Source organism: Oncorhynchus gorbuscha, unplaced genomic scaffold (assembly GCF_021184085.1).
Source record: "Oncorhynchus gorbuscha isolate QuinsamMale2020 ecotype Even-year unplaced genomic scaffold, OgorEven_v1.0 Un_scaffold_726, whole genome shotgun sequence".
In the NCBI taxonomy this organism is placed as follows: Eukaryota; Metazoa; Chordata; class Actinopteri; order Salmoniformes; family Salmonidae; genus Oncorhynchus; species Oncorhynchus gorbuscha.
The window spans coordinates 342,779-365,397 of record NW_025745781.1 but is presented as its reverse complement, the minus strand read 5'-3'; the positions used below and the strand labels follow the sequence as shown (position 1 = coordinate 365,397).

Genomic DNA, 22,619 nt, shown 5'->3' with positions numbered 1-22,619 from the left:
TATGATTATTCAACCTGAAAGAAAAGACATCAGTGAAGTTGAGATGAATGCAACGTGTAGTCGCTCCGTTAAACCACAAGATGGCACTATCGACACGTAAATCAATTACAACCAGTTTGAGTGAAGTTTGGAACCGTGATTAACTGCCAAAATGGTCTTCAAACCAATTCACATATGATATGAGATGACTGGGTAAAATATAATGTTATAATGCCCTAGTTAAATAAAGGTTAAATCAAATATAAAATCCTATTCAGAAAGAAAGATGAAATGAATTTGCGCAATATGCGCAGCCACGACGGTCTTGAGCGCACAGATCTGTATTCTCGCGGGAACAGCGCATATCTCGTTCTGTTAAAACAGGGCAAACAACAACAGCAGCGGGCAACTTTCAAAATCAAGTGTGAAGGTAAAATCAAACTTGTTGACATTTTCTATAACGTTTCCAAATACAACAAACACGATTTAATAAGTCGGATAATTTGTCCACGTTCACCCGATCAACATTGATTAGTCTATTGATCTAGCTTGCTAACGAGCCTTTAGTAAACTCGCTGTCGGCGCGCAAGATGGCGGTCAGTGCAGATCATTTGTTTTGGTAGTTGAAGGAATTATTGGATTTCTTTACCCAAATATGACCGTTTGGTAGTTCATTTCTACGGTGATAAACCCCGTATGAATATGGTTTAGTTTGTTTACCGAAGTAATTGATTACTTTCTGCAAGTTTTCCACCTCCTAAAGCTAAGACACAACTAGATAGCCAGATAAGCTTGCTAGCTCAAATACTAGCTTGCAGAACCCACGTGGAAACTTCCACGACCAGAACCAAAAGGAAAGAAATGGGGAGATCGTCAGATGGACAGTTAACCCCAAAAGATGTTGTGATTGAGGGCACTCCTCTTCAGAATGTAACTGTGGGGGGGAATAATGCAATGGGTGATGAAAATGTGGTGAGTATGGACAACAATACTCACAACTTGCTCCCCTCCAGTCCCCAGCTCAGGCCGTTACCTTACGACCCCGGCACTCCAGTCAAGCCCCAGGGGGAAAGATGAGAGCCAAGAGGGTATGTCACTTATTGAGATGCAATTGTGGTAACAATATCTGGTTATCATATGACAACAACCACTGCAGGTGTAGCAGTTTTAAGAGGTGCATTTAAAGGGAAGGTCGTCAGTAGTAAGACTCACCACTCTGCAGGTGTAGCAGTTTTAAGAGGAACAAAAGGGGCATTTGTAAGATCAAGAAGGAGATGGTTGGAGGAAGGTGGAGAAAAAATACAAAATACTTTTACAATTTAGAAAGAAAAAATTCTAAATGTACATATGGAGGAACAAACATGATTTAATAAAAGCGGTAATATGTAGCACCCAAGGTGGGGGAGGGTTGAACGCTCTGTATTTTAAAACCTCTAATATAATATTTAAGATTAAATGGATACGAAACTATTTAAGAAATAAGGATTGCATCTGGAATATCATCCCTCCCCTAAGGATTGCATCTGGAATATCATCCCTCCCCTAAGGATTGCATCTGGAATATCATCCCTCCCCTAAGGATTGCATCTGGAATATCATCCCTCCCCTAAGGATTGCATCTGGAATATCATCCCTCCCCTAAGGATTGCATCTGGAATATCATCCCTCCCCTAAGGATTGCATCTGGAATATCATCCCTCCCCTAAGGATTGCATCTGGAATATCATCCCTCCCCTAAGGATTGCATCTGGAATATCATCCCTCCCCTAAGGATTGCATCTGGAATTATCATCCCTCCCCTAAGGATTGCATCTGGAATATCATCCCTCCCCTAAGGATTGCATCTGGAATATCATCCCTCCCCTAAGGATTGCATCTGGAATATCATCCCTCCCCTAAGGATTGCATCTGGAATATCATCCCTCCCCTAAGGATTGCATCTGGAATATCATCCCTCCCCTAAGGATTGCATCTGGAATATCATCCCTCCCCTAAGGATTGCATCTGGAATATCATCCCTCCCCTAAGGATTGCATCTGGAATATCATCCCTCCCCTAAGGATTGCATCTGGAATATCATCCCTCCCCTAAGGATTGCATCTGGAATATCATCCCTCCCCTAAGGATTGCATCTGGAATATCATCCCTCCCCTAAGGATTGCATCTGGAATATCATCCCTCCCCTAAGGATTGCATCTGGAATATCCTCCCTCATTTAATAATCCAACAGATTGGTGGTCTAGAATTCATACTAAAATGCAACGTTGATTTTGGTAAAATCTCTATCTTCTATCAAGTACTTCTAACTTGGAACCACATGTACAAACACAATTTTCCCTACATAGGTAAACAATCTGGAATAATGAAGACATAAAATACAAGTCTTTATTTATTTTCCTGGAGGGAGGATCAGCTTAATATTGCGGAAGGAATGTTGCTTCCAATGTAATTGTCTGCATCATTTCCAATCCCCCATATTATTTTGGTAAATATATATATATCCATATACATACACGCATGCATATATATACACATACCTATATAGACACATGCACATACCTATATAGACATATATATATATACATGCACATACCTATATAGACACATGCACATACCTATATAGACATATATATATATACATGCACATACCTATATAGACACATGCACATACCTATATAGACATATATATATATACATGCACATACCTATATAGACACATGCACATACCTATATAGACATATATATATATACATGCACATACCTATATAGACACATGCACATACCTATATAGACACATGCACATACCTATATAGACATACATATACACATATATACATACACATACCTATATAGACATACATATACACATACCTATATAGACATATATATACACATATATACATACACATACCTATATAGACATATATATACACATATATACATACACATACCTATATAGACATACATATACACATATATACATACACATACCTATATAGACATATATATACACATATATACATACCTATATAGACTTATATATACACATATATACATACACATACCTACACATTCATGCATGTCAACATCAGAAGCCTCCTCCCTAAGTTTGTTTTACTCACTGCTTTAGCACACTCTGCTAACCCTGATGTCCTTGCCGTGTCTGAATCCTGGCTCAGGAAGGCCACCAAAAATTCAGAGATTTCCATACCCAACTATAACATCTTCCGTCAAGATAGAACTGCTAAAGGGGGAGGAGTTGCAGTCTACTGCAGAGATAGCCTGCAAAGTAATGTCATACTTTCCAGGTCCATACCCAAACAGTTCGAACTACTAATTCTGAAAATGACTCTCTCCAGAAATAAGTCTCTCACTGTTGCCGCCTGCTACCGACCCCCCTCAGCTCCCAGCTGTGCCCTGGACATCATTTGTGAATTGATTGCCCCCCCATCTAGCTTCAGAGTTTGTTCTGTTAGGTGACCTAAACTGGGATATGCTTAACACCCCGGCAGTCCTACAATCTAAGCTAGATGCCCTCAATCTCACACAAATAATCAAGGAACCCACCAGGTACAACCCTAACTCTGTAAGCAAGGGCACCCTCATAGACGTCATCCTGACCAACTGGCCCTCCAAATACACCTCCGCCGTCTTCAACCAGGATCTCAGCGACCACTGCCTCATTGCCTGTATCCGCTACGGTGCCGCAGTGAAACGACCACCCCTCATCACTGTCAAACGCTCCCTAAAACACTTCTGTGAGCAGGCCTTTCTAATCGACCTGGCCCGGGTATCCTGGAAGGACATTGACCTCATCCCGTCAGTTGAGGATGCCTGGTCATTCTTTAAGAGTAACTTCCTCACCATCTTAGGTAAGCATGCTCCGTTCAAAAAATGCAGAACTAAGAACAGATATAGCCCTTGGTTCACTCCAGACCTGACTGCCCTCGACCAGCACAAAAACATCCTGTGGCGGACTGCAATAGCATCGAACAGTCACCGCGATATGCAACTGTTCAGGGAAGTCAGGAACCAATACACGCAGTCAGTCAGGAAAGCTAAGGCCAGCTTCTTCAGGCAGAAGTTTGCATCCTGTAGCTCCAACTCCAAAAATTTCTGGGACTCTGAAGTCCATGGAGAACAAGAGCACCTCCTCCCAGCTGCCCACTGCACTGAGGCTAGGGAACACGGTCACCACCGACAAATCCATGATTATCGAAAACTTCAACAAGCATTTCTCAACGGCTGGCCATGCCTTCCGCCTGGCTACTCCTACCTCAGCCAACAGCTCCGGCCCCCCCGCAGCTCCTTACCCAAGCCTCTCCAGGTTCTCCTTTACCCAAATCCAGATAGCAGATGTTCTGAAAGAGCTGCAAAACCTGGACCCGTATAAATCAGCTGGGCTTGACAATCTGGACCCTCTATTTCTGAAACTATCCGCCGTCATTGTCGCAACCCCTATTACCAGCCTGTTCAACCTCTCTTTCATATCGTCTGAGATCCCCAAGGATTGGAAAGCTGCCGCAGTCATCCCCCTCTTCAAAGGGGGAGACACCCTGGACCCAAACTGTTACAGACCTATATCCATCCTGCCCTGCCTATCTAAGGTCTTCGAAAGCCAAGTCAATAAACAGGTCACTGACCATCTCGAATCCCACCGTACCTTCTCCGCTATGCAATCTGGTTTCCGAGACGGTCACGGGTGCACCTCAGCCACACTCAAGGTACTAAACGACATCATAACCGCCATCGATAAAAGACAGTACTGTGCAGCCGTCTTCATCGACCTTGCCAAGGCTTTCGACTCAGTCAATCACCATATTCTTATCGGCAGACTCAGTAACCTCAGTTTTTCGGATGACTGCCTTGCCTGGTTCACCAATTACTTTGCAGACAGAGTTCAGTGTGTCAAATCGGAGGGCATGTTGTCCGGTCCTCTGGCAGTCTCTATGGGGGTGCCACAGGGTTCAATTCTCGGGCCGACTCTTTTCTCTGTATATATCAATGATGTTGCTCTTGCTGCGGGCGATTCCCTGATCCACCTCTACGCAGACGACACCATTGTATACACTTTCGGCCCGTCATTGGACACTGTGCTATCTAAACTCCAATCAAGCTTCAATGCCATACAACACTCCTTCCGTGGCCTCCAACTGCTCTTAAACGCTAGTAAAACCAAATGCATGCTTTTCAACCGATCGCTGCCTGCACCCGCATGCACGACTAGCATCACCACACTGGATGATTCCGACCTTGAATATGTGGACACCTATAAGTACCTAGGTGTCTAGCTAGACTGCAAACTCTCCTTCCAGACCCATATCAAACATCTCCAATAGAAAATCAAATCAAGAATCAGCTTTCTATTCCGCAAGAAAGCCTCCTTCACTCACGCTGCCAAGCTTACCCTAGTAAAACTGACTATCCTACCGATCCTCGACTTCGGCGACATCATCTACAAAATTGCTTCCAACACTCTACTCAGCAAACTGGATGCAGTTTATCACAGTGCCATCCGTTTTGTCACTAAAGCACCTTATACTACCCACCACTGCGACTTGTATGCTCTAGTCGGCTGGCCTTCGCTACATATTCGTCGCCAGACCCACTGGCTTCAGGTCATCTACAAGGCCATGCTAGGCAAAGCTCCGCCTTATCTCAGCTCACTGGTCACGATGGCAACACCCATCCGTAGCACACGCTCCAGCAGGTGTATCTCATTGATCATCCCTAAAGCCAACACCTCATTCGGCCGCCTTTCGTTCCAGTACTCTGCTGCCTGTGACTGGAAATAATTGCAAAAATCGCTGAAGTTGGAGACTTTTATCTCCCTCACCAACTTCAAACATCAGCTAGCTGAGCAGCTAACCGATCGCTGCAGCTGTACATAATCTATTGGTAAATAGCACACCCATTTTCACCTACCTCATCCCCATACTGTTTTTTATTTATTTACTTTTCTGCTCTTTTGCACACCAATATCTCTACCTGTACATGATCATTTATCACTCCAGTGTTAATCTGCAATATTGTAATTATTCGCCTACCTCCTCATGCCTTTTGCACACATTGTATATAGACTCCCCTTTTTTCTCTGTGTTATCAACTTGTTAATTGTTTACTCCATGTGTAACTCTGTTGTCTGTTCACACTGCTATGCTTTATCTTGGCCAGGTCGCAGTTGCAAATGAGAACCTGTTCTCAACTAGCCTACCTGGTTAAATAAAGGTGAAATAAAATAAATAAATAAATAAAATATAGACATACATATACACATATATACGTACATATATACACATATATACATACCTATATAGACATATATATACACATATATACATACCTATATAGACATATATATACACATATACACATACCTATATAGACATACATATACACATATATACATACACGTACCTATATAGACATATATATACACATATATACATACCTATATATACATATACACATATATATATATATATATATATATATATATATATATATATATATACACATATATACCTACACATACCTATATAGACATACATATACACATATATACCTACACATACCTATATAGACATACATATACACATATATACATACACATACACATATAGACATGCATATACACATATATACATACCTATATAGACATATATATACACATATATACATACACATACCCATATACACATATATACATACACATACCTATATAGACATATATATACACATATATACATACCTATATAGACATATATATACACATATATACATACACATACCTATATACACATATATACATACACATATATACATACACATACCTATATAGACATACATATACACACATATACATACACATACACATATAGACATGCATATACACATATATACATACCTATATAGACATATATATACACATATATACATACACATACCCATATACACATATATACATACACATACCTATATAGACATACATATACACAAATATACATACACATTACATTTACATTTAAGTCATTTAGCAGACGCTCTTAACCAGAGCGACTTACAAATTGGTGCATTCACCTTATGACATCCAGTAGAACAGTCACTTTACAATAGTGCATCTAAATCTTAAAGGGGGGGGGGTGAGAAGGATTACTTATCTTATCCTAGGTATTCCTTGAAGAGGTGGGGTTTCAGGTGTCTCCGGAAGGTGGTGATTGACTCCGCTGTCCTGGCGTCGTGAGGGAGTTTGTTCCACCATTGGGGGGCCAGAGCAGCGAACAGTTTTGACTGGGCTGAGCGGGAACTGTACTTCCTCAGTGGTAGGGAGGCGAGCAGGCCAGAGGTGGATGAACGCAGTGCCCTTGTTTGGGTGTAGGGCCTGATCAGAGCCTGGAGGTACTGAGGTGCCGTTCCCCTCACAGCTCCGTAGGCAAGCACCATGGTCTTGTAGCGGATGCGAGCTTCAACTGGAAGCCAGTGGAGAGAGCGGAGGAGCGGGGTGACGTGAGAGAACTTGGGAAGGTTGAACACCAGACTGGCTGCGGCGTTCTGGATGAGTTGTAGGGGTTTAATGGCACAGGCAGGGAGCCCAGCCAACAGCGAGTTGCAGTAATCCAGACGGGAGATGACAAGTGCCTGGATTAGGACCTGTGCCGCTTCCTGTGTGAGGCAGGGTCGTACTCTGCGGATGTTGTAGAGCATAAACCTACAGGAACGGGCCACCGCCTTGATGTTAGTTGAGAACGACAGGGTGTTGTCCAGGATCACGCCAAGGTTCTTAGCGCTCTGGGAGGAGGACACAATGGAGTTGTCAACCGTGATGGCGAGATCATGGAACGGGCAGTCCTTCCCCGGGAGGAAAAGCAGCTCCGTCTTGCCGAGGTTCAGCTTGAGGTGGTGATCCGTCATCCACACTGATATGTCTGCCAGACATGCAGAGATGCGATTCGCCACCTGGTCATCAGAAGGTCGAAAGGAGATGAATTGTGTGTCGTCTGCATAGCAATGATAGGAGAGACCATGTGAGGTTATGACAGAGCCAAGTGACTTGGTGTATAGCGAGAATAGGAGAGGGCCTAGAACAGAGCCCTGGGGGACACCAGTGGTGAGAGCGCGTGGTGAGGAGACAGATTCTCGCCACGCCACCTGGTAGGAGCGACCTGTCAGGTAGGACGCAATCCAAGCGTGGGCCGCGCCAGAGATGCCCAACTCGGAGAGGGTGGAGAGGAGGATCTGATGGTTCACAGTATCGAAGGCAGCCGATAGGTCTAGAAGGATGAGAGCAGAGGAGAGAGAGTTAGCTTTAGCAGTGCGGAGCGCCTCCGTGATACAGAGAAGAGCAGTCTCAGTTGAATGACTAGTCTTGAAACCTGACTGATTTGGATCAAGAAGGTCATTCAGAGAGAGATAGCGGGAGAGCTGGCCAAGGGCGGCACGTTCAAGAGTTTTGGAGAGAAAAGAAAGAAGGGATACTGGTCTAGTTGTTGACATCGGAGGGATCGAGTGTAGGTTTTTTCAGAAGGGGTGCAACTCTCGCTCTCTTGAAGACGGAAGGGACGTAGCCAGCGGTCAGGGATGAGTTGATGAGCGAGGTGAGGTAAGGGAGAAGGTCTCCGGAAATGGTCTGGAGAAGAGAGGAGGGGATAGGGTCAAGCGGGCAGGTTGTTGGGCGGCCGGCCGTCACAAGACGCGAGATTTCATCTGGAGAGAGAGGGGAGAAAGAGGTCAGAGCACAGGGTAGGGCAGTGTGAGCAGAACCAGCGGTGTCGTTTGACTTAGCAAACGAGGATCGGATGTCGTCGACCTTCTTTTCAAAATGGTTGACGAAGTCATCTGCAGAGAGGGAGGAGGGGGGGGAGAAGGTGGCAAAGAGCTTCCTAGGGTTAGAGGCAGATGCTTGGAATTTAGAGTGGTAGAAAGTGGCTTTAGCAGCAGAGACAGAGGAGGAAAATGTAGAGAGGAGGGAGTGAAAGGATGCCAGGTCCACAGAGAGGGGAGTTTTCCTCCATTTCCGCTCGGCTGCCCGGAGCCCTGTTCTGTGAGCTCGCAATGAGTCGTCGAGCCACGGAGCGGGAGGGGAGGACCGAGCCGGCCTGGAGGATAGGGGACATAGAGAGTCAAAGGATGCAGAAAGGGAGGAGAGGAGGGTTGAGGAGGCAGAATCAGGAGATAGGTTGGAGAAGGTTTGAGCAGAGGGAAGAGATGATAGGATGGAAGAGGAGAGAGTAGCGGGGGAGAGAGAGCGAAGGTTGGGACGGCGCGATACCATCCGAGTAGGGGCAGTGTGGGAAGTGTTGGATGAGAGCGAGAGGGAAAAGGATACAAGGTAGTGGTCGGAGACTTGGAGGGGAGTTGCAATGAGGTTAGTGGAAGAACAGCATCTAGTAAAGATGAGGTCGAGCATATTGCCTGCCTTGTGAGTAGGGGGGGAAGGTGAGAGGGTGAGGTCAAAGGAGGAGAGGAGTGGAAAGAAGGAGGCAGAGAGGAATGAGTCAAAGGTAGACGTGGGGAGGTTAAAGAAACCCAGAACTGTGAGAGGTGAGCTGTCCTCAGGAAAGGAGCTTATCAAGGCATCAAGCTCATTGATGAACTCTCAGGGGGAACCTGGAGGGCGATAAATGATAAGGATGTTAAGCTTGAAAGGGCTGGTAACTGTGACAGCATGGAATTCAAAGGAGGCGATAGACAGATGGGTAAGGGGAGAAAGAGAGAATGACCACTTGGGAGAGATGAGGATCCCGGTGCCACCACCCCGCTGACCAGAAGCTCTCGGGGTGTGCGAGAACACGTGGGCGGACGAAGAGAGAGCAGTAGGAGTAGCAGTGTTATCTGTGGTGATCCATGTTTCCGTCAGTGCCAAGAAGTCGAGGGACTGGAGGGAGGCATAGGCTGAGATGAACTCTGCCTTGTTGGCCGCAGATCGGGAGTTCCAGAGGCTACCGGAGACCTGGAACTCCACGTGGGTCGTGCGCGCTGGGACCACCAGATTAGGGTGGCCGCGGCCACGCGGTGTGGAGCGTTTGTATGGTCTGTGCAGAGAGGAGAGAACAGGGATAGACAGACATAGTTGACAGGCTACAGAAGAGGCTACGCTAATGCAAAGGAGATTGGAATGACAAGTGGACTACACGTCTCGAATGTTCAGAAAGTTAAGCTTACGTAGCAAGAATCTTATTGACTAAAATGATTAAAATGATACAGTACTGCTGAAGTAGGCTAGCTGGCAGTGGCTGCGTTGTTGACTTTGTAGGCTAGCTGGCGGTGGCTGCGTTGTTGACACTACACTAATCAAGTCGTTCCATTGAGTGTAATAGTTTCTACAGTGCTGCTATTCGGGGGCTAGCTGGCTAGCTAGCAGTGTTGATTACGTTACGTTGCGTTAAAAGAACGACAATAGCTGGCTAGCTAACCTAGAAAATCGCTCTAGACTACACAATTATCTTTGATGCAAAGACGGCTATGTAGCTAGCTATGTAGCTAGCTACGATCAAACAAATCAAACCGTTGTACTGTAATGAAGTGAAATGAAAATGAGATACTACCTGTGGAGCGAAGCGGAATGTGACCGGGTTGTTGAGTGCGGAAGTTCTATTCGGTAGACGTTGGCTAGCTGTTGGCTAGCTAGCAGTGTCTCCTACGTTAAGGACGACAAATAGCTGGCTAGCTAACCTCGGTAAATTAAGATAATCACTCTAAGACTACACACTCTAAACTACACAATTATCTTGGATACGAAGACAGCAAAGACAAATATGTAGCTAGCTAACACTACACTAATCAAGTCGTTCAGTTGAGTGTAATAGTTTCTACAGTGCTGCTATTCGGTAGACGGTGGACGTTTGCTAGCTGGCTAGCTGCTGGGCAGATGGCAGTGTAGACTACGTTAGGACGACGCAATACGATAATTACGCAATTATCTTTGATACAAAGACGGCTATGTAGCTAGCTAAGAAGAAATTGCTAAGATTAGACAAATCAAACCGTTGTACTATAATGAAATGTAATGAAAAGTTATACTACCTGCGGACCGAAGTGCGGATGCGACCGCTCGCTCCAACCCGGAAGCAGTGTAGGTCTAATGCTTTAATATTTAATCATTTCTGCCCACTGAATTCATATTCGTTATATAAATAGGCCCTTTTAATTTGATCTGGTTTGCATATTTTTTGTTCATATAATTTAAAAGCAGGTCGCTAGGTGTAGGCAAAAGCATAAGCAAATAGGTAAACTGTGATATAACTAAGGAGTTAATCAGGGGGATTTTTCCACAAATAGACAGGTATTTTCCTTTCCATGGTAGCAAGATCTTATCTGTTTTTGCTACCTTTCTATAAAAATGTATTGGAGTGAGAATTTCTTTCCTTTGGGATTTGTATGTCTACATCTCCGTCAGACCATTTAATTGGTCAACTACATGGTAATGTGAAATGTGAATTTTTTTTAGTGATCCAATACGTAATATAATATCACTTATCATAATTTGGTTTTAATCCAGAGAGGATAGCAAAAGTATCTAGATCCTCTAAGAGGCCGTGACTCTAATTGTGGTTTTAAAAGAAAACATGAATCATCAGCGAACAATGACACCTTAGTTTTCAGGACACTGATTTCTAATCCCTTAATATTATCTTTGATCTAATCTTAACAGCTAACATTTCGATGGCAATAATAAACAGATATGCCGATAGTGGACAACCTTGTTTTACTCCTCTAGAGAGTTAAAACATTTCTGAGATATAGCCATTATTTACTATTTTACACCTAGGGTTACTATACATATCCTTGAAGTATTTTATAAGAGATTCCCCAAAATTGAAATATTCTAGGCATTTATATATAAACTCCAGTCGTACTTTATCAAAAGCCATTTTTTCAAAATCAGCTATGAAAACCAGGCCTGGTGTCCCCGATATTTCAGTGTTCTATCGTTTCCAGTACTTGTCTTATATTATCTCCAATGTATCGTCCATGTAAAAAAAAACCTGTCTGATGAATAATATCTGACAATACTTTTTTAATTCTGTGCGCCAAGCATTTTGCTAGGATTTTTGCATCACAACACTGAAGTGTAAGAGGTTTCCAATTTTTTTAATGGACTGGATCTTTATATAAACCACTCGGGCCCTGTTTTAGTAATAATGATATCAGACCTTCTTGTTGCGTGTCTGATAATCTACCATTTATATAGGAGTGGTTAAAACAAGCCAACAATGGTCCTTTGAGTAGATCAAAAAAAGTGTTGTATACTTCCACTGGTTTGCCATCCAGCCCTGTATACTTCCACTGGTATGCCATCCAGCCCTGTATACTTCCACTGGTTTGCCATCCAGCCCTGTATACTTCCACTGGTTTGTCATCCAGCCCTGTATACTTCCACTGGTTTGCCATCCAGCCCTGTATACTTCCACTGGTTTGCCATCCTGCCCTGTATACTTCCACTGGTTTGTCATCCAGCCCTGTATACTTCCACTGGTTTGTCATCCAGCCCTGTATACTTCCACTGGTTTGCCATCCAGCCCTGTATACTTCCACTGGTTTGCCATCCAGCCCTGTATACTTCCACTGGTTTGCCATCCAGCCCTGTATACTTCCACTGGTTTGCCATCCAGCCCTCTATACTTCCACTGGTTTGCCATCCAGCCCTGTATACTTCCACTGGTTTGCCATCCAGCCCTATATACTTCCACTGGTTTGTCATTCAGCCCTGTATACTTCCACTGGTTTGCCATCCAGCCCTGTATACTTCCACTGGTTTGTCATCCAGCCCTGTATACTTCCACTGGTTTGTCATCCAGCCCTGTATACTTCCACTGGTTTGCCATCCAGCCCTGTACACTTCCACTGGTTTGCCATCCAGCCCTGTACACTTCCACTGGTTTGCCATCCAGCCCTGTATACTTCCACTGGTTTGCCATCCAGCCCTGTACACTTCCACTGGTTTGCCATCCAGCCCTGTATACTTCCACTGGTTTGCCATCCAGCCCTGTATACTTCCATTATACACAAGATAGACTATGTATGTATAGACACTATGTTAGACAGACGGAGAGGTTGCATTTCACCTTACGTTGTACCTCTGTCTTATGTAGTAGAAATAATGGATTTCAGCAGACAAAGGCAGGCAACTACACAGGACAGACAGAGGTACGCATTTACCATGTTACATTTTTAAGAAATCGATGTAGTCGGAGCTGAACTCTACAGACCCTTGTCACTGTTTGACCCCGAGGAGAATATTATCTTCAAAAACCTCCGTCATGGGGTCATTGACTCTTCTGTGTAATGTACTGGAACAGAGATTCATGATTAAGGGCTGGTCAGTAAGCTAAAGATAACCCAAATAATAGCTCCACATTGCCGACGTTCGCTGTCGTTGCCATCGCCATAGCAACGTGAGCTAGCTAGTTCCATTTTATTAGCAGGGATTCCTAGTGCATGGAATATTTAGCATGGTCTATCCCTTTATCATTTAGTGAAACTCACTTTTCACTTGTTGTGCTTCCTCTTTTGGATCCATCTGTAGCCTTCCATGTCTGAACCAAAGTCCACAGAGTCCCCAGGTTCTGGCTGTGGTGTTCCAGCCCAGAGAAGTTCACAGCAGGGTCCAGAGATGGTCTCAGTGAAGCTGGAGGACTGCAGTCAAACACTGGAACTTAATGTGATTGTCAAAGAGGAATGGGAGGAGAGAGAAGTCAAAGAGGAGGTGGAGAACAGGGAAGTGTCTGCTCCAGACCAAGAGGAGGAGGCAGCAGTAGATAGTATCACTGACCCAGGTAAGTTCAGGTGTGGAGTATGGAGAGAGGTTGGTGCCTATTGTATTGTTTCTGCTTGCATCAAACATATTTTAAAGCCCCTTCCAATGCTGTTCCTGATTCTAACCCCATATCTGTTCATATTCCCACAGGAGAGATCTCCAACCCAGGTTCAGACAGTGAGCCCAGTTCCACAGCATCAGGAAGCCATAAACAACACAGACAGAGGACCTCAAGACAGAAACATCATCACTGCATGGACTGCTTCACTAGTTTCTATGATCCAGAGGAGTTGAGAAGGCACACTTGTAGGCCCCACCCCTGCACAGACTGCAGAGACAGTTTTATTTGTCCAACTCACCTCATACCACATCAACAGACTCTCAAAACAAAGAAGCCTTACATGTGTGGTCAATGTGGCAAGAGATTTCAGACCCCAAGCACCTTGAAGACACACCAGCTTACTCACACAGGAAAGAAGCCTTTCCACTGCTCCCAGTGTGGGAAGACTTTTGATTCATCATTGCATTTGAAGAGACACCATAAAATACACACAGGAGAGAAGCCTCATCAATGCTCTGAATGCGGGAAGAGTTTCAATCAGTTATCACATTTAAAGGCACACCAACAAACTCACACAGGAGACAATCTTTTTCACTGCTTTCCGTGTGGGAAGGGTTTCAGTCTGTCATCTAATCTGAAGAGGCACCAGCTAATGCACAAAGAGAAGCCTTACCACTGCTCTCATTGTAGGAAGAGTTGTAAGTTGGAAGGATGCCTTCAGAGTCATCAGAGAATACACAGTGGAGAGAAGCCCCACTGTTCCCAAAGCTTCAATCAAGCAGGAGACCTAAAGACACATCAGAGAGTACACAGTGGTGAGAAGCCCTACCACTGCTCCCAATGTGGGAAGCGCTTTAGTCGGGCAGGACGGCTAAATGAACACCAGAAATATCACACCGGAGAGAAGCCATACCGCTGTGATCAGTATGGGAAGAGTTTCCATCAGGTAGGACACCTAAATGACCACCAAAGGATACACACGGGAGAAACCGTACAGCTGTGATCAGTATGGGAAGAGTTTCCATCAGGTAGGACATCTAAATAACCACCAAAGGATACACACGGGAGAAACCGTACAGCTGTGAACAGTGTGGAAAGAGATTCCATTGGGAAGGATACCTAAATAATCATCAGAGAATACACACGGGCGAGAAACCTTACCACTGCTCTCCGTGTGGGATGAGTTTGTCTTGGTTATCTTCCCTAAAATATCACCAGTTAAAATGTCAGGGTCGTTCCATTACTACTATTATTATCCAATATTAAAATACATGTTCAATGAGATGCCCTTTAATATAGGCCATTTTGAAATCAATACATCCGGTTTTTAATATAAATACTAAAAGCCGATTTTAATTCGGAACGATTTTTCAAGTTTTCATAACAATTGGTCATCTATATTTGTGGACACCGATTATGGTCGATTACATTGCATTCCATGAGGAAACTGCATGGCAGGCTTGACCACCTGGTACGCGAGTGCGGTAGGAGCCAAGGTAAGTTGCTAGCTAGCATTAAACTGATCTTATAAAAAAACAATCAATCTTCACATAATCACTAGTTAACTACACATGGTTGATGATATTACTAGGTTAACTAGCTTGTCCTGCGTTGCATATAGTTGATGCGGTGCCTGTTAATTTATCATCGAATCACAGCCTACCTCACCAAGCGGGTGATGATTTAACAAAAGCACAATTGTTGCACGAATGTACCTAACCATAAACATCAATGTACCTCACCATAAACATCAATGTACCTCATCATAAACCTCAATGTACCTCACCATAAACATCAATGTACCTCACCATAAACATCAATGTACCTCACCATAATAAACATCAATGTACCTCATCATAAACCTCAATGTACCTAACCATAAACCTCATGTACCTAACCATAAACATCATGTACCTCACCATAAACATCAATGTACCTCACCATAAACCTCAATGTACCTCACCATAAACATCAATGTACCTCACCATAAACATCAATGTACCTCACCATAAACATCAATGTACCTCACCATAAACATCAATGTACCTCACCATAAACATCAATGTACCTCACCATAAACATCAATGTACCTCATCATAAACATCAATGTACCTCATCATAAACATCAATGCCTTTATTAAAATCAATACAAAGAAGTATATATGTTTCTTAAACCTGCATATTTAGTTAAAATAAATTAATGTTAGCAGGCAATATTAAACTAGGGAAATATTCATATTAAACTAGGGAAATGTCAATATTAAACTAGGGAAATGTCAATATTAAACTAGGGAAATGTCAATATTAAACTAGGGAAATGTCAATATTAAACTAGGGAAATGTCAATATTAAACTAGGGAAATGTCAATATTAAACTAGGGAAATGTCAATATTAAACTAGGGAAATGTCAATATTAAACTAGGGAAATGTCAATATTAAACTAGGGAAATGTCAATATTAAACTAGGGAAATGTCAATATTAAACTAGGGAAATGTCAATATTAAACTTGTCACTTCTCTTGCCTTCATTGCACGCAGAGTCAGGGTATATACAATAGAGTGGGCCGCCTGGCTCGTTGCAAACATAATTATGACATTATAACATTGAAGGTTGTGCAATGTAACAGCAATATTTAGACTTAGGGATGCCACCCGTTAGATAAAATACAGAACGGTTCCGTATTTCATTGAAAGAATAAACATTTTGTTTTCAAAATTATAGTTTCCGGATTTGACCATATTAATGACCAAAGCCTCGTATTTCTGTGTGTTAATATTATAATTAAGTCTACAATTTGATATTTGATAGCGCAGTCTGACTGAGCGGTGGAAGGCAGCAGAAGGCTCGTAAGCATTCATTCAAACAACACTTTCCTGCGTTTGCCAGCAGCTCTTATCAATGCTTGAAGCACAGCGCTGTTTATGATTTCAAGCCTATCGACTCCAGAGATTAGGCTGGAAATACTAAAGTGCCTATTAGAACATCCAATAGTCAAAGGTATATGACATACAAATGGTATAGAGAGAAAAAGTTGACGTGTCATAATTCCTATAATAAGTTACGGCTGAACTTGAAAGGGGTTCCTTCGTTATTTTACCATTCATGTCTTCCATAGAATGTTACTATCATTATGACCTCATAGAAGAACGTCTTGATCTACTCCAACGCCTCGGTGTTTTTGATACCCGTGTAAATCTCACTAGGATACGGTAACGTTTGTCAACATATTTTCAATAAATCCACTCTACTAAAAAATATTTATCGTCTGCTTATATTTAGTCGATATTGATCAGAGTCACCTTGTCCTATGGATATCGGCACAGTGATCAAATTGTGAAGGTGGTGTAATCCTACAGGAAACACAGACCTTATTTGAAATCGATCTAAAAACATCCTATGGATGGAATGAATGAAGGAACCGCTTTTCAGATGTTGCTGGAAGGTGTCATGGGAATTATGACTCACACTTTGGTCGTCGGTTCTTACCATGTCCATTATTAAAATAGGATTTCCTGCATATAGAAATTACAGTTTTTGTTTTCAACATTCATCACAGGTAATTTAAACGCAATCTTTATTAGTCAAACAGTTGAGAGTATTTGTGTCTCCTAAGCAGACTTATATACAGTGCCTTGCGAAAGTATTTGGCCCCCTTGAACTTTGCGACCTTTTGCCACATTTCAGGCTTCAAACATAAAGATATAAAACTGAATCAACAACAAGTGGGACACAATCATGAAGTGGAACAACATTTATTGGATATTTCAAACTTTTTTAACAAATCAAAAACTGAAAAATTGGGCGTGCAAAATTATTCAGCCCCTTTACTTTCAGTGCAGCAAACTCTCTCCAGAACATTTACATTACATTTAAGTCATTTAGCAGACGCTCTTATCCAGAGCGACTTACAAATTGGTGCATTCACCTTATGACATCCAGTGGAACAACCACTTTACAATAGTGCATCTAAATATTTTAAGGGGGTGAGAAGGATTACTTTATCCTATCCTAGGTATTCCTTAAAGAGGTGGGGTTTCAGGTGTCTCCGGAAGGTGGTGATTGACTCCGCTGTCCTGGCGTCATGAGGGAGTTTGTTCCACCATTGGGGAGCCAGAGCAGCGAACAGTTTTGACTGAGCTGAGAACTGTACTTCCTCAGTGGTAGGGAGGCGAGCAGGCCAGAGGTGGATGAACGCAGTGCCCTTATTTGGGTGTAGGGCCTGATCAGAGCCTGGAGGTACTGAGGTGCCGTTCCCCTCACAGCTCCGTAGGCAAGCACCATGGTCTTGTAATCGGATGCGAGCTTCAATGGAAGCCAGTGGAGAAGCGGAGGAGCGGGGTGACGTGAAGAACTTGGGAAGGTTGAACACTAGTCGGGCTGCGGCGTTCTGGATGAGTTGTAGGGGTTTAATGGCACAGGCAGGGAGCCCAGCCAACAGCGAGTTGCAGTAATCCAGACGGGAGATGACAAGTGCCTGGATTAGGACCTGCGCCGCTTCCTGTGTGAGGCAGGGTCATACTCTGCGGATGTTGTAGAGCATGAACCTACAGGAACGGGCCACCGCCTTGATGTTAGTTGAGAACGACAGTTTGTTGTCCAGGATCACGCCAAGGTTCTTAGCGCTCTGGGAGGAGGACACAATGGAGTTGTCAGAAGTTCAGTGAGGATCTCTGAATGATCCAATGTTGACCTAAATGACTAATGATGATAAATACAATCCACCTGTGTGTAATCAAGTCTCCGTATAAATGCACCTGCACTGTGATAGTCTCAGAGGTCTGTTAAAAGCACAGAGAGCATCATGAAGAACAAGGAACACACCAGGCAGGTCCGAGATACTGTTGTGAAGAAGTTTAAAGCCGGATTTGGATACAAAAAGATTTCCCAAGCTTTAAACATCCCAAGGAGCACTGTGCAAGCGATAATATTGAAATGGAAGGAGTATCAGACCACTGCAAATCTACCAAGACCTGGCCGTCCCTCTAAACTTTCAGCTCATACAAGGAGAAGACTGATCAGAGATGCAGCCAAGAGGCCCATGATCACTCTGGATGAACTGCAGAGATCTACAGCTGAGGTGGGACACTCTGTCCATAGGACAACAATCAGTCGTATATTGCACATATCTGGCCTTTATAGAAGAGTGGCAAGAAGAAAGCCATTTCTTAAAGTATCCATAAAAAGTGTTGTTTAAAGTTTGCCACAAGCCACCTGGGAGACACACCAAACATGTGGAAGAAGGTGCTCTGGTCAGATGAAACCAAAATTGAACTTTTTGGCAACAATGCAAAACATTATGTTTGGCATAAAAGCAACACAGCTCATCACCATGACCACACCATCCCCACTGTCAAACATGGTGGTGGCAGCACCATGGTTTGGGCCTGCTTTTCTTCAGCAGGGACAGGGAAGATGATTAAAATTGATGGGAAGATGGATGGAGCCAAATACAGGACCATTCTGGAAGAAAACCTGATGGAGTCTGCAAAAGACCTGAGACTGGGACGGAGATTTGTCTTCCAACAAGACAATGATCCAAAACATAAAGCAAAATCTACAATGGAATGGTTCAAAAATAAACATATCCAGGTGTTAGAATGGCCAAGTCAAAGTCCAGACCTTAATCCAATCGAGAATCTGTGGAAAGAACTGAAAACTGCTGTTCACAAATGCTCTCCATCCAACCTCACTGAGCTCGAGCTGTTTTGCAAGGAGGAATGGGAAAAAAATGTCAGTCTCTCGATGTGCAAAACTGATAGAGATATACCCCAAGCGACTTACAGCTGTAATCGCAGCAAAAGGTGGCGCTACAAAGTATTAACTTAAGGGGGCTGAATAATTTTGCACGCCCAATTTTTCAGTTTTTGATTTGTTAAAAAAGTTAGAAATATCCAATAAATGTCGTTCCACTTCATGATTGTGTCCCACTTGTTGTTGATTCTTCACCAAAAAATACAGTTTTATATCTTTATGTTTGAAGCCTGAAATGTGGCAAAAGGTCGCAAAGTTCAAGGGGGCCGAATACTTTCGCAAGGCACTGTATCCTTGTCACTGTGTGTGTGATATTAATTTTACAGATGGCAGAGAAAAGCAGAGCACCAGTGTGGGACCATTACATTGAATTGGCACCAGGGAAAGCAAGGTGTCTTATTTGTGATAAAGATATAAGCATGGGGTCAGCAATGGCTAAATCCAAAAATACCACCAACCTGTGGAATCACCTTAAGAACATCCACCCAAACGCCCATAAGGAAGCAATGATGAAAAAAGCAAATGCAAATTCTTCACAAGGAAAAAGTGATGCAGACACGTCACAGACATCGCAGGCTACACTCTTGCAACTTTTCCATAAACAAGCAAAATGGCAGGACAAAGATCCAAAATGGCAGGACAAAGACCCAAAATGGCAGGACAAAGATCCAAAATGGCAGGACAAAGACCCAAAATGGCAGGACAAAGACCCAAAGTGGCAGGACAAAGACCCGACATGGCAGGACAAAGACCCAAAATGGCAGGACAAAGATCCAAAATGGCAGGACAAAGACCCAAAATGGCAGGACAAAGATCCCAAAGTGGCAGGACAAAGACCCAAAGTGGCAGGACAAAGACCCAAAATGGCAGGACAAAGACCCAAGGGCCAAGAAGATGGATGAAGCAATTATTGAGATGATTGCCACTGACAACCAGCCATTCACAGTGGTGTCTGACGTTGGTTTTCAGCGGCTGATTAGTCTTGCTGAACCCCTGTACAGGATCAAAGATGAAACATTCTTTCGCACAGAAATGCTAGATAAAACACATGAAAGAGTTGTGATGAAAGTGAAGAATCTGGTGGCACCAGGGAACGCTCCACACATGGCATTCACAACTGACTGCTGGTCAGGCACTACAGAGTCCCTGATGAGCCTTACTGGACATTTCATTGACGATGTCTGGACAAGAAAGCAGGTTGTGCTGAATGTCAAGACTATGACTGGATCACACACAGGAAACTACATCAGAGAGATGTTTTTGACCATGTTGGAATACTGGGACATCCACACAGAACGTGTAGTGCTGGTCCTCAGGGACAGTGGGGCAAACATGGTGAAAGGTGTGAGACTGGCAGAGCTTCCAGACTTCAGCTGCAGTGCACACACCCTACAGCTTGTAATCAACGACGGCCTGTCCAGTCAGAGAGCTGTGCTAAACATTATTGCCATGTTGAAGAGCTGTGCAACTCACTTTGACCACTGTGTACTGGCCAAACAGAGGCTGAGGGCCATTCAGGAAGAGCTTGGCCTCCCCAAACACAGCCTCATCCAAACAGTTCAAACTCGCTGGAACTCAACACTACACATGTTGCAGAGGATGTTTGAACAGAGGCGTGCACTGAATGTGTATGCAGGTGAATACGGACACATCAGCGGCTTGTCTGCTGCACAGTGGGACATGGTCTCTAACCTAATTGAGACTCTGGCACCTATGGAGGAGGTAACCGTGGAGATGAGCCACTCCAACTCCACAGCAGCATGCATCATCCCCAGTGTGTCGGTGCTGAAGCTGATGCTGCAGCAGGAGGGTTCTTCTACTCAAGGCATCAACACTTTACGGAAGACCATGTTGGACAGTCTGACAAGGCGGTTCTCCAAGGCCGAGGAGACAAAGTGCCTGGTGCTGGCGACTGTCCTGGATCCACGTTACAAGAGCTATGCCTTCACCTCAGGGACAGCACTAGAGAAAGCAACAGAGTGGCTGAAGGAAGAGTCTGACCTACTAAGGAAACCAAATCCCAGAGCCACAGCAGAAAGGACAAGTGAAGAGGAGGACACAGATCCAGGTGCAAAAAGGCAAAGAGTCCAGGTAGATCAGCCACCCAGTCTGGTGGACAGCCTCTACGCTAGAATCCTTGGAAGCCAACAGGGCAGGGCTGGAGTCCAGTGCAGTTTTGACATTGAGTTTGAGCGTTACCTCACAGAGCCTGTCATTGACAGAAAGAGGGGCTTGCCTTTGGAGTGGTGGAAGCAGAACGAGGACAGATTTCAATCACTCGCTCCACTGGCAAAGAAGTTTCTCTGTCCTCCATCTTCTTCGGTCCCAAGCGAGAGAGTGTTCAGTGAGGTGGGGAACATTTATGATAAGTGGGGAGCAGACTGACAGGGGACCAGGCAGACAAGCTCTGCTTTCTACACTACAACCTAAAACTTCTTAACTGGGATTATTGAAGACCCATGAAAGCTGGTGGTTCCTTTTAACATGTTGTTCTCATGTTATTTGAGACTAGATTGATTTGATGTATTTAGTTCAAATTAAAAGTGTTCATTGTTCATTCAGTATTGTTGTAATTGTCATCATTACAAATATATATATATATATATATATTGGAGGACACATAAGCCGATACCGATTTAATCGGCCAATTTAAAATGTAAAAATACGTACACACACATATATATATATATATATATATATATATCGATCGGTCAAATAAAAACTTGGCCGATTAATTGGTTTCAGCTTTTTTTGGTCCTCAAATCATCGGTATCGGCGTTGAAAAATCATAATCCGTCGACTTCTAGTAGACTTGATAAATTGCCCAAATTCAGCATTTTGTAATGTCCCTCTGTCACTTCTAGGCAGATTTTAACCCACTTAATCCCAAAATGTCCCCAAGCTTCACCACCATTGTGAAGCCCGAGGTGTTGCTTTGACAGTCATTTCTGAAGATTGTTATTTATTTAATGTGGAAACATTGAACGTGTAATAGTGAACACAGAGTGAAAGCAGATGAGCTGGTTCTTTGGCCATTTCCTCGTGTTTGATTGTGAAAACTGTTAGCCAG

General features: G+C 43.5%; 1 protein-coding gene across 3 annotated transcripts; it reads left to right on the top strand.

The window, feature by feature from the left end:
• The first annotated feature begins 289 nt into the window (after positions 1-289).
• LOC124019926 (zinc finger BED domain-containing protein 4-like) lies at positions 290-22,111 on the top strand. 3 transcript variants are annotated; one of them, XM_046335370.1, is made up of 5 exons: positions 328-409; positions 993-1,067; positions 13,505-13,754; positions 13,886-14,742; positions 19,876-22,111. In XM_046335370.1, the coding sequence occupies exon 5, from the start codon at positions 20,072-20,074 to the stop codon at positions 21,932-21,934; it is 1,863 nt and encodes a 620-aa protein (XP_046191326.1). In that variant the 5' UTR covers positions 328-409; positions 993-1,067; positions 13,505-13,754; positions 13,886-14,742; positions 19,876-20,071; the 3' UTR covers positions 21,935-22,111. The 3 variants fall into 3 exon arrangements, with proteins under 3 accessions (XP_046191327.1, XP_046191326.1, XP_046191328.1); XM_046335372.1 differs by having other exon boundaries at positions 13,886-14,824; XM_046335371.1 differs by lacking the exon at positions 993-1,067 and having other exon boundaries at positions 290-409.
• The last annotated feature ends 508 nt before the right edge of the window (positions 22,112-22,619 follow it).